This window comes from Eucalyptus grandis, chromosome 8 (assembly GCF_016545825.1).
Source record: "Eucalyptus grandis isolate ANBG69807.140 chromosome 8, ASM1654582v1, whole genome shotgun sequence".
Taxonomy (NCBI): Eukaryota; Viridiplantae; Streptophyta; class Magnoliopsida; order Myrtales; family Myrtaceae; genus Eucalyptus; species Eucalyptus grandis.
This window is the reverse complement of record NC_052619.1, coordinates 50,290,042-50,307,324: the sequence shown is the minus strand read 5'-3', so window position 1 is coordinate 50,307,324 and position 17,283 is coordinate 50,290,042. Positions and strand designations below refer to the sequence as shown.

The 17,283-nt window shown below is 39.0% G+C and overlaps 1 protein-coding gene across 1 annotated transcript; it reads left to right on the top strand.

Moving 5' to 3' along the window:
• Nucleotides 1-13,900: 13,900 nt before the first annotated feature.
• LOC104439874 (cysteine-rich repeat secretory protein 38) lies at nt 13,901-15,330 on the top strand. Its single transcript, XM_039299525.1, has 2 exons — nt 13,901-14,304; nt 14,828-15,330. Exons 1-2 carry the CDS (start codon nt 13,967-13,969, stop codon nt 15,210-15,212), a joined length of 723 nt encoding a protein of 240 aa, XP_039155459.1. The 5' UTR covers nt 13,901-13,966; the 3' UTR covers nt 15,213-15,330.
• The last annotated feature ends 1,953 nt before the right edge of the window (nt 15,331-17,283 follow it).

Genomic DNA, 17,283 nt, shown 5'->3' with positions numbered 1-17,283 from the left:
TTACATGTACACTTTCACAAAACCCTAACTCAATCCTCTTTATCTCCCTTCCTTCCCATGTGACTAGCCACCATGACAATGTCATAGCTGTCACTAAGCAATCAATCCACCATCACGTCATAGTTCAATCGTCGTCACCGTCCTCTCTCTCTCTCTCTCTCTCTCTCTCTCTCTCTCTCTCTCTCTCAAACAAATCCCCATCTCTCGTTACCGTGTCACCGTCAATGAGTGACCAAAGCATCTCAAGATCAAGCAACGTTGGTGCAACAAACTTCGCTCGCTCCTCTAGACGTTGGGTGCGACATCCTAGATTTTACTTCTGCTTTCAATTATATTAATCGAGCATTTCATCGACGCGCCTATAGTGCTGTTCTCAAAACTGATCACTCGTGAGATAACTAGACTATCTAAGAAAGTCATTAAGAAATTTTAATGCAATAGACTTGAGGATTCGACCAGAAATCGACTACTTGACCGTGCTCATCTGCAGAGATCATTATGGCACAATTAAAAATCGTTTAGAGATCAAAGATAGGTCAGTTCGATAGAGATGTGTGGCTAAACGTGGATGATTCCACTAAATTGCAAAATTCTCGTCAATCGGCACTAGATTGATTTTTCTGGGAGAAGTACACTATCAGTGCCATAAGTTGTGTACGGTGCTCACTTTGGTGCCAAAAGTTTCTGTCAGATCACTTAAGTGCCAAATCGAAGGAAAAACGATCACTTTGGTGCCACCGGCGAGAAATTCCAGCCAAAATGATTATATGGCTTTATATTTTAAAAAAATCAATAAACCCTTTAAATGACGTCGTTTTCTGTCCTACTTTAAAAAAAAACGACGTCGTTTTGTCGTCCTATGTGGATGGCTTAGGAAAACGACGCCGTATAGCTCATTTGTGATTGAAATTAGGGTTTCTTTTTGTTTATCCTCGCCGACCTAGCTTGCTCGGCCACCGTCACTCAGCCTCCATGCTCAGCCACCGTTGCTCGGCCATCGTGCTCGGCCAAGAAGTGATGGGAAAATAAGAGGCAAGGGCAGAGGAGGAGGAGGAAGAAGGGGGGTTGAAGGTGCAGAGAGAGAGAGAGAAGACAAGGAGTGCGAGGGAAATAAGGAGAGCGCATATAGAGATGGTGGATTGGGCTCTACTCAGAGAGTGGCTGGTGCTGGTGTTGTTCTTCGGGGAAGAAGATGACGCCGCCATGGCTTCTCTCTCTCTCTCTACTGGTGTTGTTCTTCGGGGAAGAAGACGACGCCGCCATGGCTTCTCTCTCTCTCTGCTGGTGTTGTTCTTCGGGAAGAAGACAACGCCGCCATGGCTTCTCTCTTGTTGACACATAAATTTTGGTGACCCAGTCATTTACTTATTACATAAAAATCAGGGATTAATTTTTAACCTATAAAAATTGCATAACATATAGTTTTAGGAGCATTTTTTTTATTACATTTACAATTGATCGGCCACGGGGGATTTGAAAGTCACGAGGGAGCTTCTAATAGTAGGCCATGATCTTTGCATGATCGAGAACAAAGGTGACTGGACACCGGTCCACTACGCAGCCATCAAGCGTAGGATCAAATGGAGAACGATCAGTCCGATGCGCTCAAGAAGTTGTCGAAGATGGAGATGCGGATGACCTTGTATGATGACGATGGGAACACAATCTCACAGCTGGCTGCGGCTTCGAAACATCTCCAGTCCACTGGACGGCAAAATGGGGTCAAGCTCATTGAAAGGTTATGATGACCGCACCCTTTTAATGCCAGAATTTTAATTCTGTTAAGTGAAAGTTTTGACCCATTGACCCATGCAAAAATTCTTTCAATTTTGTGTGGGCACGCGACTTTCAGTAATTAAGGAAAGGAAGGATGTGGTGGAGACATCTTTGAGGAAACGAAAGCTGGTAGAGAATAGGAAAGAAAAGGGATACGAGCAAGAAAGTTGAAAGAATCAATATATTGGTATTTATGCTACATTATTTCTTGTTTTAAAACAAGAAAGAGTGCACCATCAAAGAAATCGCACGCATCCATAAGCTTGAGCAAAAGGGAAACGAATTCTCTACATCAACTCAAGGACAAAGAAAGAAATATTATTGGATATACCCATGGCTCTATTCACGGCAAGAAAGGGGAGAAATCGACAAAGCTTGCAAGCTGATATTCAATTTGAAGAAATGAAATCAAAAGGGAATATTTAGCACGTATTCAATCGACTTGGAGTTGCCATATTATAAATAGAGCAGTAAACTGAGAGAGAGAGGGAGGGATTCCGAATTTCAGAGAGACACACGTGAGAGAGAGTAGAGCAGACACGAGGAATCTCGACCAACTCTTGGCCAAGACGCTCCTTGCGGCACCCCCGGTCCAGCAAGGTCGCCATAGATACCTATCGTTCCACCTAATGAATACCAGTTACATATCTTTATTTCGGGGTTAAAGAAGAACCGTAGTTCATAGGCATTTTTTTTTTTTAAAAAGAATCTGGCACAGCGCATAGCAAAATATAAGGACAAGTCACACCATCCCTCTACTCCCATAACGATGATACAATACACACCAACTACACATCGGAGGAAATCATAAAGCCAAGCCACTTTTTATTTATATTTTCATGATGGACTTCTCGAGTCGGTGCAACCAAAAAGCCAAGACTTTTAGCTAAACTTGGCCACAGCTCAAAAGAGGGATCTCGACCCCTATATCGATCACGTATAACCCTCCATCTACAAGTGTTGGCTATCCTCAAAAAGTGTCAGCTCCCACTCCTCACGCGGGCCATCACACCCACCCTGGTGCATCGGGCGGTGGTGGCGGCAACATCCCCCGCATCACTCCGTCACGGCGGACGTGGACAGACAAGAACTCCTAGATGACCGGGCCCCCAGCCAGGCCCACATCATACATCACCAGCACACGAACCTGTATGAACGTCAAACCAGGGATGGTGACACAATCAAGCTCCATACACTCGACCTCCACGTCAGATGGAAGGCCATAAAAGGTACCCCGCATGACCGGAGGGAGAGGCATCTTTCTAATCTGAAATGTTGGTCCCCAAAGGGGTGAGCACAACCACTCAGCGGGTAAAAGATCCATTAAACTACTCAATGCATCAAACAAAACAATCAAGGCATCATAAACAAAGCACATATCATTCATGCATCCAAGCATAACTTACCTTGCAGCCATGCATATGTCATCATGCCATATGTGCATACACCATCATGCACTCATCATCAAGCATTCATGCATATACCATCATGCCATAGGTGCATATACAATCATACACTCATCATCAAGCATTAATGCATATACCATCATGCCATAGGTGCATATACAACCATGCACTCATCATCAAGCATTCATGCATATCCATGCCTTATGTGCACATACCACCATGCACTTATACATATTATATCATACAGCCATGCATACATGTCACCATACCATGCATGATTCAATTTCAACTTTTTATCTTTCAATTGGGTCACCACATTTTTCTTTCCCGAGATCAATAATTGCACCCCACATTTTATCGCTCGCACCCAACCTGGCATCGCGAGGAACCTCCAGCACACACCTCCGAGCATCTCGTACCCCAACTGGCATCACAAGGTATCCCCCCAGCACACACCTCCGGGCATCTTGTACCCCAACTGGCATCACGAGGTATCCCCCCGGCACACACCTCCAGGCATCTCGAAACTCCCAAGGACATCCGGCACACACACTCCAGGCATCCGGCACTCACCTCCGGGCATCCCGACACTCCCGAGGCATCGTCGGCTCACACCTCCGACGGTATCCTCATTTATCATAATTCATATTCACAATTGTGTCTCAATATCAACATGGCACATGATGTGATGGCAACAAGGTCAATTTCAGCTTTTGATTTTATATGTAATGCCAAATATCATCACATGTGCAGCAAGATTCAATCACTTAAAAACAATATAATTCATGGGGCAAACTCATGGATTATTGCTATTATTTTAGAAACGGAATGCGTTCTTTTAATTTACACTTCTTAAAATTTAGTGATTGGCCCTAATAATTTCTAAGAATTTAATACATCATAGACAAGCTCTAGAGGCATTTATCTCATGAAGAACACAACGCCACCAGAATTTCATACAAAACAGAATAGTCCATGCATTACAGCTTTTGAAATTCGCACAATCCAGCTTGCACAGTTTTAGAAATTTTTTTAATTAAATACCCAAATGACCTTCAAAAATTATGAAATTCAAACATGTGATATTCAAGACATAAAGGCAGATATTTCATGAAGAACACTACACCAAAATATCCCCATATAATTCGGTATAGACCATGCATCACAGCACTACTATTCTAACAGTTCAACTTGCACAGTTTTTGAAACATTTTTGGTTAAATAGGCAAATGAACATCAAAAATTACGATATTTGAATATGTTGTAGGGAAGACATGAAGAGAGATATTTCATGCAGAACACGTTTCCAAAAGAATCTCATACAAAACGATATAGTCCACGCATTGCAACTTACAAAGTCCAAACACATCAGATTGCACAGTTTTAGAAACATTTCCGATTAAACACCCAAATGACCTTAAAAAATTATGAAATTCGATTATGTGATAGCCAAGACCATAAGGTAGATACTTCATGAAGACATAAAAGTTATATTCGTCCTAGGTAATTAAATATGGACGGTTAAAACCCCTGTTCCTAGTATCGAAATTTCCAGATCCAGTCTTTCCAAAGAATAACGATTTCACCCACTTATACTTGTTTTTTTTGCCCCAAATTTGAGTATGTTATACTCCAAGAAGTCCTTTACAACTTTCATTTAGAGATCAAAGCCAAAATTCAACCAGAACATCACATGCAAGTCACTAGAACATCCAAGGTCGAGCTGTTTTTCTCAAGAAATCTCATTGCGAATCATGGATCAAAAGGCTACAAAAATACAATAACGGTGTTTCCATCGCCTATCCATGGCTCATGGCATACTTAGGGATTTTCATGAAATTCTAGGATGCCACACTCCTTCCACACAGATGCTCCTTCCACAGCCAGACCTGTGGTCGTGCTTCTATCTCCATCACCGTTGCATCGTGCTGCTGCCCTATTGAGCCGTTGACGACTGAGCTAGCTTCTCCCCCCGCATGCGAGGCACCTGGGAAGTCAGTCGTGTCCGAGCTGCTAGACCCAACGACGTTACTGCTTTACCCCCCGTTGTTGCTTTGTGCTGGTGTCACTTCCGCTGATCCTCCGATGACGAACGCTGCCCGATGCTACCCCTCTGCGAAGAAATCGCTGCCTCATCGAGTCGGCAATCTTATTGTTGTTTCTATTTTGCAGCAACTCTCCTTTTTGCTGTTCTACTCTTCTTGTGGCTGCCCCCCTGCTGTGCTGGTCATCCTCGTTGACTTTGCCAAGCCGAATCAGCGAAGCATCAGTCACCACTCGAAATTTGCTATTGCTTACCAAGCGAGACACCATCTTTGAGCAGCACATCGTCTTGAACTGCCACCCGTGAGTCATCCCGCCGTCCGTTGCTTGACCGAATTTGACAACGTGGTCCACGTGGCACCAAATATTAGGTAAGAATCTCTTTTAATTCGATTTTCATATATCCCTATTGCCTAATTTATGGGATTATCTTGTATGAATATTTGAATGATGCCATTATATCCACAAAATATCGATTAGCCTTTTAAATTGGGATATCTTCCTAATTTCGCAACGTACATATGATTGACGGTCCGATTTCACGCTCGAAATACGACCCGCAATCGTACGGAAAAATCACCAATCCAATCTCACACTTGAGATACGATTCGTGATTTTATTTAAAAATTGGCCAATCCGCTCTCATGCGCGAGATACGATTCGTCAATTTATTTCCCAAAATTAAATGGACATGGATGATATCTTACTTGATTTGTTGCCGTGCTGTTCTTGATGCCTTTATTTATTTGCTCCCGTAAAAGAAAAAACATTTGAGTTAGATTAGATGCATGTTAGGATATTACTTGTTTTAGGTTATTTTGCATGTCTAGAATAGGAAATTTATTTATTTCGAATTTCTTAAATAAAAAATACCAAAAACATAAATTTAGGATGTTAGATTTTTTGTTTCACTAGTTTAAATTGCATGTTTAATTATTTGGCAATTATTAATTTCGAAAATTAGAAAAAAAAAAGGAAAAAGTAAAAAAATAAAAAAAGATCATCATGCATATGTCATATAGAATTATGGTATCTTTTGCATGTTATTGCATATTAGGGTAAGATCGCATGTTTAATTTTACTTTCTAACTAATTTTAAGTTTAGATAGATTTTTTAGATAGATTGCATTTTAGGATTATTTGGGTTAAGATAATATTTTAGTTTAAATTAGGATTTGGCTCAACCTAATTCCTAATATAAATTGAATAGGATCTTAATCTAGTTAGGTAATTTTCACATTTTACCTAATTTCGAATTTCATAAAAAAATACAAAAATGGCTTAGAATAAATTAGTTTTACTCTCTAGGACAGATTGCAATTCTTTTAGGAAAAGGAAAAGAAAAAAAAGAAAAATGTCATATGCACGTCATTAGGATTAAATTCATTGAAATGCATGTCATAGAGTAGTTGTTGCTAGGTCTATTCAATTGGAAATTACATGTCATTAGAATTAGGTCATTTAGTTAATATTGCATCGTATATTGCATAATTTTCATTAAATAAGTTAAAACAAAAAAAAAAATCGCGTGTTAATTAGAAATCATATCTATGACTGTTAATGTGAATTATGATCTAACAACGCTGATACTTTCATTGCTGTGAGGTAAGTCCTGCGATTTATTTATTGCTTTACTTGGGTGTTAAATTGGTGGTTTGCGCACCCGCATGATCGCCTCACATGTTAGGGAAATAGATTTAAAATCAATTTAAGCTGCCTGCCAAAGCATTTTTGAAAATAAAAGAATGGTACCGAAAGGGCATTAGAGAAATCTAGTGTAACCAAGTCCCCATACTCATAGTCTCTGGTTCGTAGAAGTAAAGTATAACTCCCGTTACTTTACTTGGGTTTCTAATCGACCCACCAAAAAATAGATTAGTGGTGACTCCTAGATAAAATCCATCTGCATGTTAAGAATTTAAACTTAAGTTGCGAATTGGTATGGGCTTGGGAGAGCCTGAGTTAGGTCTAGGCTTAACAATCCATTAGCCAAACCCTAGGTGGATCGCCCGAAAATTTGGTCGCGACATCTCTCTCTCTCTCTCTCTCTCTCTCTCTCTCTCTCTCTCTCTCTCTCTCTCTCTCTCTCTCTCTCTATCGATTTGGGGATTTAGGGTTTCAACTTGGGGTTTAAGATGCCAAACGACGTCGTTTGGTGGTTTTCACGCCGACTAGACTCTCCGCGAGCCACATCGTATAAGAAATTAATAAAAAAAAGGTCACGTCGGATTTCCAGCCGATCAGATCGGCGTTGGCACCAAAATGAGCGTTTTTCAAATTTTTTGGCACTTAAGTGATCCGACGGAAACTTTTGGCACCAAAGTGAGCGCAGACACAACTTATGGCACCGATAGTGTACTTCTCCCGATTTTTCTATCGTTTTGGTACTCTATGTCCATTAAATCCTCAAGATTTTCACGATAACCAAGAGTTGTCGATGTGTCAAAGAGGCTCATTGTGGCTCGAAGAAAATCGACCACGGATCATTTGCACTAAAAATTTCTGAAAGCTACCGAGTCGCCTTGGTCACGTTAAAATCGCACTGCATTGAAAGTAACCGCAAATTTGAATCTGATTTTAGAAATTGAAAGTTCTATCATGTCACAGGTCATTTTAGGAACGTCAACTCAGTCTCGGAAAATTTTTCTGCATATCGAGACTTTTTGGAAAAAAATCGATATAGGGTCATTTTTGTCCAAAAATGTCAATGACTGTTTTTGATCATGCAATTGGGAAGCAAGTAAGATCAATTGGTGAAGAAAAATATCAATTTGATGAATCGATAATGGAATTTATGGGAGCCGATTTGAGTTCATTCAAGAAAGATTAAAGTCCAATTTGAGGGAAAATAATGTGTAATTCGTATGCCCTCATGGACCCAACATTTTGGACCAACTCAAGGCTTCTAGAAAAGAGTTGGTGGCTGGAAATTGACCATGGATTCCAACCGGTCAAGGTGGAGCCCTCCAAAGGGACAAGTGAGATAAGAAGAAGCCAAGTGGTCCCCCCTTGCCCCCTCCTTCTCTTCTCTACCCTATACCGTCGACCAGCCCCTCTCTCCTTCTCCATTTGTGCTGTTTGAAGCTAAGAATTCAGAGGAGACCAGCTAAAGCCGCCGGAGCAGCCCAACCCCCCGTCGGATCGCCGCTCGCCCATCGTCGCGCTCGTCGCGCCTCACGCCAGCCTCGCTCACGTCTCCACCTTCCCTAGCTATTTTCCTGCTTCGGCCGCGAGCCCATGCCACCTCCAGAGCTGTTCGAGCTTGCCTCACCGTCGCCGAAGCCACTTGGAAGCCCGAAGCCGTCTGCCTAGACCCGGTTCAGCCTCCTCGGTCCGTCTCAGCCCGTTGTCGCCTCAACCAACTCCCTTCTAGCCCTTTTTCAGCCCAAATCAGAGACCGAAGTTAGTGGGTCTCTAGGTGTTGTTTGGCCTGTTTTGGTGGCTTCCCCGATCCCATTTGGCAAGCCTACTTTGGAGTTTCTTGCCCCTCGCCGCGTCCCCGTCATTTCAATCTGAGCGAATCGCTTAACAAGTGAGTTTAACTCACTAATCTATACTTAGTAGGTTAATGACGCTTAACGGTTAATTATTTTAGGCTAAGTATGGATTAGGTGGATAGTTAGATTAGATTAGCAATTTAATCAATGGTTATTGCATGTTAGGTGGTTAGGGTAGTGTAGTTAGAGACTAGACAAAGTTGTAGTATTTATCTAGAGTGATTCGGAAATTTTTCGGGCCCATCTCAGCTTTTAATTAGGCTTTACGGGCCTAAGTCCTATTTATTAGCATTATTTAATTATTTTCCATAATTATTTAATTAATTATTTTTTTTCGGAAATTAGACCGGGATAGTCGGCGACTAGAATTTCGTGCCGATTTCAATGGTGTGATCTGTTTATTTATTTGACCGTTATTTGGTGCAAATTGAGTGTGATTGGTGGTTGTAAGTAATTATCTCGAAATTGATAATTTTGGTAATTAATTGGAAAATTACCGGGTGTCGGTCTGACACCAAAAATCTATTTTGGGAACTTGCTGAATCTAGTGGGACGTTCAAAAGCGAAAATATTGTATTTTGGTTAAGGTCGATTGTGTACCCACACACGGCTATTTTTATCGGGTATGATAAAAGTGTTGAATTGGTTATTTGGTTAGGGTGGTATACTATATCAGCCTATGAGCTCTGATATGTCAGCTTAACGAGAGCAGTATACCCTATCAGCTTAGAGTGAGCAATATTATTTATCAGTTTAGAGTGAACAATGTCGGTATACCATATCAACCTACGGGCTCTAATATGTCAGCTTAGATAGAGAGCAGTATGCCTGATCAGCTTAGAGAAAACATTATTAGTATACTATATCAACCTACAAGCTCTGATATGTCAGCTTAGATAAAAAGCAGTATACTATTTATCAGCTTAGCGCGAGCTATACTATCTATTATCAGTTTAGAGGGAGCAGTCCTGACATGATCAAACTTATTATATAGTATTGATTTGGCCAACCGAGAGAAAGTTGTGATGACATGTAATCAACTTAGTCGATTGATCGATAGTTCGATCTAATTTGATGAATTGAAATGTTTGGTTGAGTTTTGAGATGAACTGACTTATAGGAAGAAACTAAGGCCAAGGTAAGTCATCCGACCTATGTTTGTGCTTAGGCAGCCCTTGAGGCGTATTTTCTTCCTAGTTAGGTCTTAGAGGGTAGAACTCGCTGAAACATTATCTCACCCCGTTATGGGACAACATTTCAAGTCCATAGATGGCAGCTCCTGAGTTTTTTGGACGACCTAAGAAGGTTACGAAGCAGACATCTTACATTCCGTTACATGGGAGCCATAGGGGCTGGACCTATGAGCTGGTGAGGTTCATAGTCTGGGTTGATGCGAGTCCCACCCACAAGGTGCCCCATTGATACAGATTGTAGTACTACCAGACTTAGGATGGCCAAAGAGAGAGAGAGAGAGAGTCCCATACCAGAGTTGGAGATACCTTTGTATGTTTTGGAGATCGCTTTTGGAAATGGCACAACATATCCTCCTCAAGGCTCAGTCGTAGACGCGATAGACCCGGTTCTTGAAGTACTAGAGTCCCAGGTGCAGTCTGCTAAAGGCTCCAGTTGGAGTGTAGATGATGATGGAGAGGAGGACGAGGACCTGTAGTTTGTGACCCACCCCTGTTTTGTAAAACATATATATCAGTTTGTATTATATATACCTGATTGTGATATATATACATAAGTGTGGTTTGATTTTGAAAAGTTATGGCCCTACTTTCCTATCTCATATTGTTGTTGTTTGGAGATTATTTCATTGTTTCCGCATGTGCATTAAAATCAATGGGTCGGCAATGCGTTCTGAGACGTCGCTATTTAATCGACCACAAAAGGATGGGCACGCGCCCGGAGGATCAGGGCGTGACATTGGGCTCAATTGATCTCAACTGCTCTTTTCTTCTAGATCTTGACAGTGATGTGTGTTAGAATAGTTATCGTCGAAGACGATGAGATCACTAAGCATAGGCATGTAGAAAACAGAGAGAGAACTAGTTTTTGTGCTAATTAGATATGATCACGGGTTTGGTGATCAAGGGTCGGTTACAATTAAGGTTGGAAGACACTATTAATGAATAGCCGGGATGGCGGCTTCGTGAGGCTAGCAACGGCACTCGGCCGAGAACATTTGACATTCACATGAAAAAGAGGGATAATAACCAAAGGAGTCATAAACTTCTCAATTTTGTCAATGTAAACTTAAGCTTTTGCGGGAAATTTTAACGTAATTCTTCTGGCCAATTGTAGCCGAAGATTGCTAACGTGATGTCCAATCAACATGAGCTATCCTACATGGCAAGCTGACGTGGAGTTATTAGGGATCACCATGTCAGTAATATCCTATGGTAATTTTCGGAAGAGTTACATCGGAATTTCGAGCAAATATTTAAGGTTATATTGATAAAATTGAAAAATTAAGAATTGAATTGGCATTCATATAATAAAGTTAGGACTAATTTTGGTAATTTTAACCCCAAAAAAAAAAAGGAGAGTGGGGTCGGGGATTTTTAGCCTCGAGAAAATCCACTCATGCTAACTCAAATAATTATCGTGAAAACGTAAATCTATACACCCTAAGGTAGATTCGACTAGTCAAGAAAATGAATGTTGTCACCACTTGACCAGCCACCCTTGGGACTAGCAAGGCTTAGTTACTTGAGTTTATAACGCATTATTCTAATTTGAAAGTCTATGAAAAAAATATACTCACTCGTTTTGAGTTGATGTTTTGCGTCACGTATCAAAAACAATTTCGTTATGAAAAGCCAATAATTACCACTAAAATTGTGCTCGTTTTATCGACCAATCTATGACATTTTATATTAATCTATAATACGATCACCAGATATTATCATCACGAGAAGGAAAAAAAACCCGTCTACCATAGTCATTCACGTGTCCACGGCCACGAGAGTCTACATCTTTCCGGGAGTGGAAATGGATTTACTTCTTTTGTGCTTATTCTAATTCGACTATCATGGGCCTACTTAGCAATCCGTGACATGAGGTTGCATGCACCTTCTTGAGGACAATACCACCAAAAAGAATTGTCTCATATTGAATTATCCAAAGATATACTCGAAATTCCGGAGGGACAACAGTTGACTTCTGAACTAGTTTTCATTTCGTCATTTTGTTTTCATTATAATACCTACGTAGCAACGAAATGTGTGACCAAGAAAACCGCGGCCTAATTAAGCTCAATGCCGTCTTCCTTTTAGCCATTTGTCAACCTCCCTTTTCTACAAGGGTTGACTTCAGATCAGATCAGAGCTCATACTTGTCAATTTTTTTTTTCTTTTATTTTTCCTTCGTTGAGCATTCAATAGGATCTGGAGCAAGAGGGCTATGATTGTTACTTTGATGTTAACTGAGGTTGAAGCATGCCATGATCCCCATAAGATCATGATCAATTATGAGCTCGAGGTGAAAATTCAACTTCTGTAGCGAATTGAAATTTAATGGAAAATTTAGTGGACGGCTGCCATGTCTGGTCCTCGACATAGGTGGTGCGCTTTGCTGGTCCTCACCATCCACTCGAATCAAAAGCCAATACCGAGAAAACCCCCCCTAACAAAAAGAAGAAAAGTAAGTAATCGGTCGTGCCTCAAAAGTGGACTAAAAAGCAAGTCAAAAACAAATCACATGCTTAGTGGTTCAAGAATAATGGCCATTAGGCCGAACCCGCCAGTCGCAGTGGCTCTCGGTCGAATCTTCACTTGCCACTGGCCTCACTTTGACTTGACGCTTTCGATCATACTACAACCAGAGCTTACATTTTTAATGTGATTTCTTATGTTCACTTAATTGTTTCTTGAAATGTGTTCGATTCTTACTCAAGTAGAATATATTAGAAAATGAAAGAATCCATATTATCTAGACAGCTTGGCAAAATATGACTTCTATAAGTTCATTGGCCTCTCAATATATGTGCATATTTCACTTTTGATAACCATGTCATGCGCACCTGTGTGATCCATCTATCTATCACACCCTACGTTTGGTCGTCCGGATTTTTAATCATGAATAGGATTGAATAAGATAGGATATGAAATCCTGTGATTTTTTTATATCATATCTATTGTTTAGTATATCGCAGTATTAAAGTTAGATATATTCATATCATATCATGTAACGGCATATCATTGTAAATAAAGATATTGAAAATCTCTCGTAACACTATTCCTTAATTTATTTTTATTTTATTTTTCCTCTTTTTTATATTATTTTCTTTATTATTTCTTTAATCCCCTTTCATCATTTTTTAATAAAATTTTATCAAATAGTAAATTGTACTAACATACCTAAAATACAAAAATACCTAAAATATATAATAAATATAAATATATAATTTATAGATTGAATGTTTATTATAAGATAGAATTAAAGTTGAATATAAAAATTAAAATAAGATTCATTAAAAATAATTTTTTATTTTTTTATTTTTAGTTTCTTAAATTATAATTCAAATATTATTTATATTGAAATATAATTTCAATTTTGTTAATTTAATAAAGTTTGTTATTCGAGAAAAATAATTTTCCTATTATGGACATTAGAAATCCTATCCACTTTTATCCCACCTCCCTCATGGGATAATTTTATCCGGCCTATATCATCATTATATCCGACTTTATCATGTTTTGAGCGAGTACTAAACATAGGATAAGATAAATAATATCTTATCCCGAATTTTATCCCGACTACCAAACATAGTCTTTGAGTATTTGCACAGATCCTCTAAATTCAAGATCCAAAAATCTATTCACATTGTCAAGATAATTCACTTAATATTAATTAAGATCAAGTATTGAAGTGATAGAATATCTTGGAAACGTATGACATATAATTGCTCTTTGAGGATGGATTGCCTTTTCCGACTTATCCAGCACTTCATTTGGTACTTCCATGATGTACAAGGAAAAACATGTTGTCTTTGGCTACTTTTTCTCTCTCGGTGCCAATCAACATCGTTTATCATCCACAAGCAGTTTGTGACGGTGTTATTGGTTGAAATATCTCTGGAGAGTTGATAAGGTTCATTCCACTCAATTGAATAGTCAAAGTCAACATTTTCAGCTCTATATTCTAGACTTCACTTTCCTTCTTCCCTTAATTAATCATCATTTTCTTTCTTCAAAGAGCCAAAACCTCCCTAGTCTTTAATCTGTACAAGTCACAAGTATGTTTCTCTCCAGATCAATCCCTCTCCTCCTCTCCTTCTTCCTTCTTCTCGACACGAGCTTCGGCGCCAATCCGCTTAAACATATTTGCTTCCGCAGAGATAACTACACTTCCGGTAGTCCTTTCAAAACCAATCTCGACAGCTTGCTCACTACTCTCGTTTCCAAGGTTCCTCCCAGTGGGTTTGGAACCGGCTCAAGCGGCGAGGGGAACGATCAAGTGTACGGGCTAGCCCTTTGCCGGGGTGACGTATCGAGCTCTGACTGCGAAAGTTGCGTCTCCGATGCAGGCCCAGAGCTTTTGCAGCGTTGCCCTGAGCAGAAGGTCGCTATTATTTGGTATGACAGCTTTCAACTTTTAACGACTCATGGAGTCCGCTTTGAAGTGTAATAACCAATGCCAAACCAACTGAAAAAAGTGATAATTTCAAACTACACTAAAGGTTAATTTCTGCTTAAAATGGCTTCAACTTGAACTATATCTAGTCTAAAACATTGTTCTCTGTGGTTGGTATAAATTTAAAAATGCTCTTTATGTAAACCACAATTAGTTTAACTTTTCTAGCCATCAATTTGCTAGGTTTTCAATCAAAAGATGTTCAATTTGTTTTCAAATAGATCATTAATCCAAAAGTAAAAGGCGGTGTGACTCATATGTTTGCAAAAGCATATGCTCTGGAAGCATAAATCAAGTATGTAAAAGTAAGTAAATCATCCGGTTCCATTCTCAAATTGACCAATTCCATTTTCCCTCAATTGCTCCTATACTTTCTCCTCATCCTAATTATTATTACTATTTTTGCTTTGCTTCAACACAATATCTGATATGTCGATTCACGATTCTCTCGATTGGCGCGCTTAGGTATGATAATTGTCTCCTCAAGTATTCCAAAATGGAATTCTTCGGCAAGATCGACACCACGAACAAGTTCCACTGGTGCAACGTGCACGACGTCGACATGGACTTCATGGAATTCAACAGGAAGATCAAGCAACTGCTGAGCAACTTGACAGACGAAGCCGTGGCAGGTCCCAAATTGTATGCATATGGCGAACTCGGGCTCGGAGGGAACAAGACACTGTTTGGCTTGGCTCAGTGCACAAGGGATCTATCCGCATATGACTGCAAGACGTGCCTCAAGGGCGCGATATTTGACCTGCGCTTTTGCTATGGCAAACGAGGGTGGAGAACCGTTGGGGGGAGTTGCAACGTTAGATCTGAGCTTTACCCTTTCGTTGATGTTTGAGATTGTTTGAAACTCAATGATCTTCGCAAATGGATGCAACAGGCATGTATGATGCATCAAAGTTTGAAGAAATTAAATCCAATAATTGATGAATCTCACGAGGATGTTTAGTTTTTCAGGTTCAAACTTTTGTAACAAATTTCTTGTTTTTTCCTAAAAGTGCCCACTCTAACTGAGCATGCAACAAAAGAAAGTGGTCTTAAACTTCAATAAACACCTTCTAAATCCTACCTGAGAGAGAGAGAGAGGTCTTAAACTTCAATAAACACCTTCTAAATCCTACCTGAGAGAGAGAGAGAGAGAGAGAGAGAGAGAGAGAGAGAGAGAGAGAGGGGAGAGGGAGAGGGAGAGGAGGGAGGGAGGGGAGGAGGAGGAGGAGGAGGTTGTGTGGTGATATATCAATGGAGACTCAATTTAAGTTACCAATTAAGGCTGCGCATGACAAAATTTCTGAAATAAAAATTGATTTCTGGCCAGAAATCAATTTCTTAATTTCTATTCCCCGGACAAGTTTCGAGTAAAGAAACCCGTTTGATAACGATTTAAAATTTTTATTTCTGAAACAAAAATCCGTTTAATAACAGAACAAAATTTCTATTTCTAGGAATAGAAATTGATTAGATAACAATATAGGAAATGCTCAAATACAAAATAATAGTCGAAATAATACTAAAATAATATGGAAAATCCTCAAATACAAAACAATACTAATACATTACAGAAGTTGACAATACAATTTTATGGAATTTCCGGCATATTATTATCCCTTGCCATTTTATCAGTAATTATTTTCCTAAGCGTATTTATTTGGTTTCCCTCCGCGGTCAATATATCGTTTGCAAGCTCATCCTGCATAGATTCAAACAAGTACTGGGAAGCATGAATATGGATACCATCAATGACGCCTATACAGCCTTGTCATTTTATCAAAAACTAGTATTATACAAGATTATCAACAAAATAAAATTAATGGTGTAAAAGAATATATGAGAATTCTACCTTAAAGTAATGTTTATGGTTAGGAACCAATCGGGGGAATGTCAGTTTATTTTGATTCTCGAATTGAATCAATCCAGTTGCTCATCCCTAATTTCTTTATTGTTGCTCAATGAACCTTTAATGGCTCTTGCATAGCAAAGAGAGAGATTCTCTTGAATCTCTTGCCTTCGAATTAAAATTCAAGATTGTGTAACAATCTAATTATTTTGATTTTGCAAGAATTTTGAATCTGTAAAAAAAAAAAAAAAAAAAAATTCTAGGCATGCTTTTTATTCATTTATTATGTAAGAATTTTTCTTCAACTGGCCATGCGCGTGCCTTTTCTAGGAGGAAAGAGCCCCATTATTTTTAAGTAAGCATTTAAAAACTTTGGTCGTTTTTGAAAATTGGGGACCCATTCAATTGCCTTTCATCCTAAATAGGAAATTATAAAAAAAAATTGAAAAAAAAATGCATAAAAAAAACACGAGCAAAATAAGAAAAAGAAAATTAGCAATAATTTGTGAAGTTGTAATTATGAGTGAATTAAAGTTAGCAAGAAAGTGCAACGGTCTTTTATATGGTTTGATTTCAATTTCGATTTCTATTTCGAAACCGAGAAGTTAAAAATTTCAGCTTCGATTTCTTCAATTTCTCTATTTCGGAATAGAAATCTGTTTCAGAAATAGAGAAATCAAATTGCGTTACCAAACGGATTTATGTTCCAAACCTATTCCAGGGAACAGAGAAACAGAGAAATCGAAAAACAAAAATTTTGTCATGCGCGCCCTAAGTATCTCACAAAGTATCTCCTTGTGAAGGATTGGTTATGGACCTACATGAATTTATTTGTGGATTGTTGCGAATGATATAAAGCATTAATTCCTGGACTGACTTGGGGGAAAATTTAGCTATAAATTGACCAAGTCGTCAATATGGATTGGGGCGGATTAGAATACAAGTTATTATGAAACACATGAGTTATTATTGACAACCATAAATAAATATATATATATATATATATATATCAATATTGATGCATCAATGATCATTAATCAATTATCGATATACATCGATGTATGGTTGGTGATTG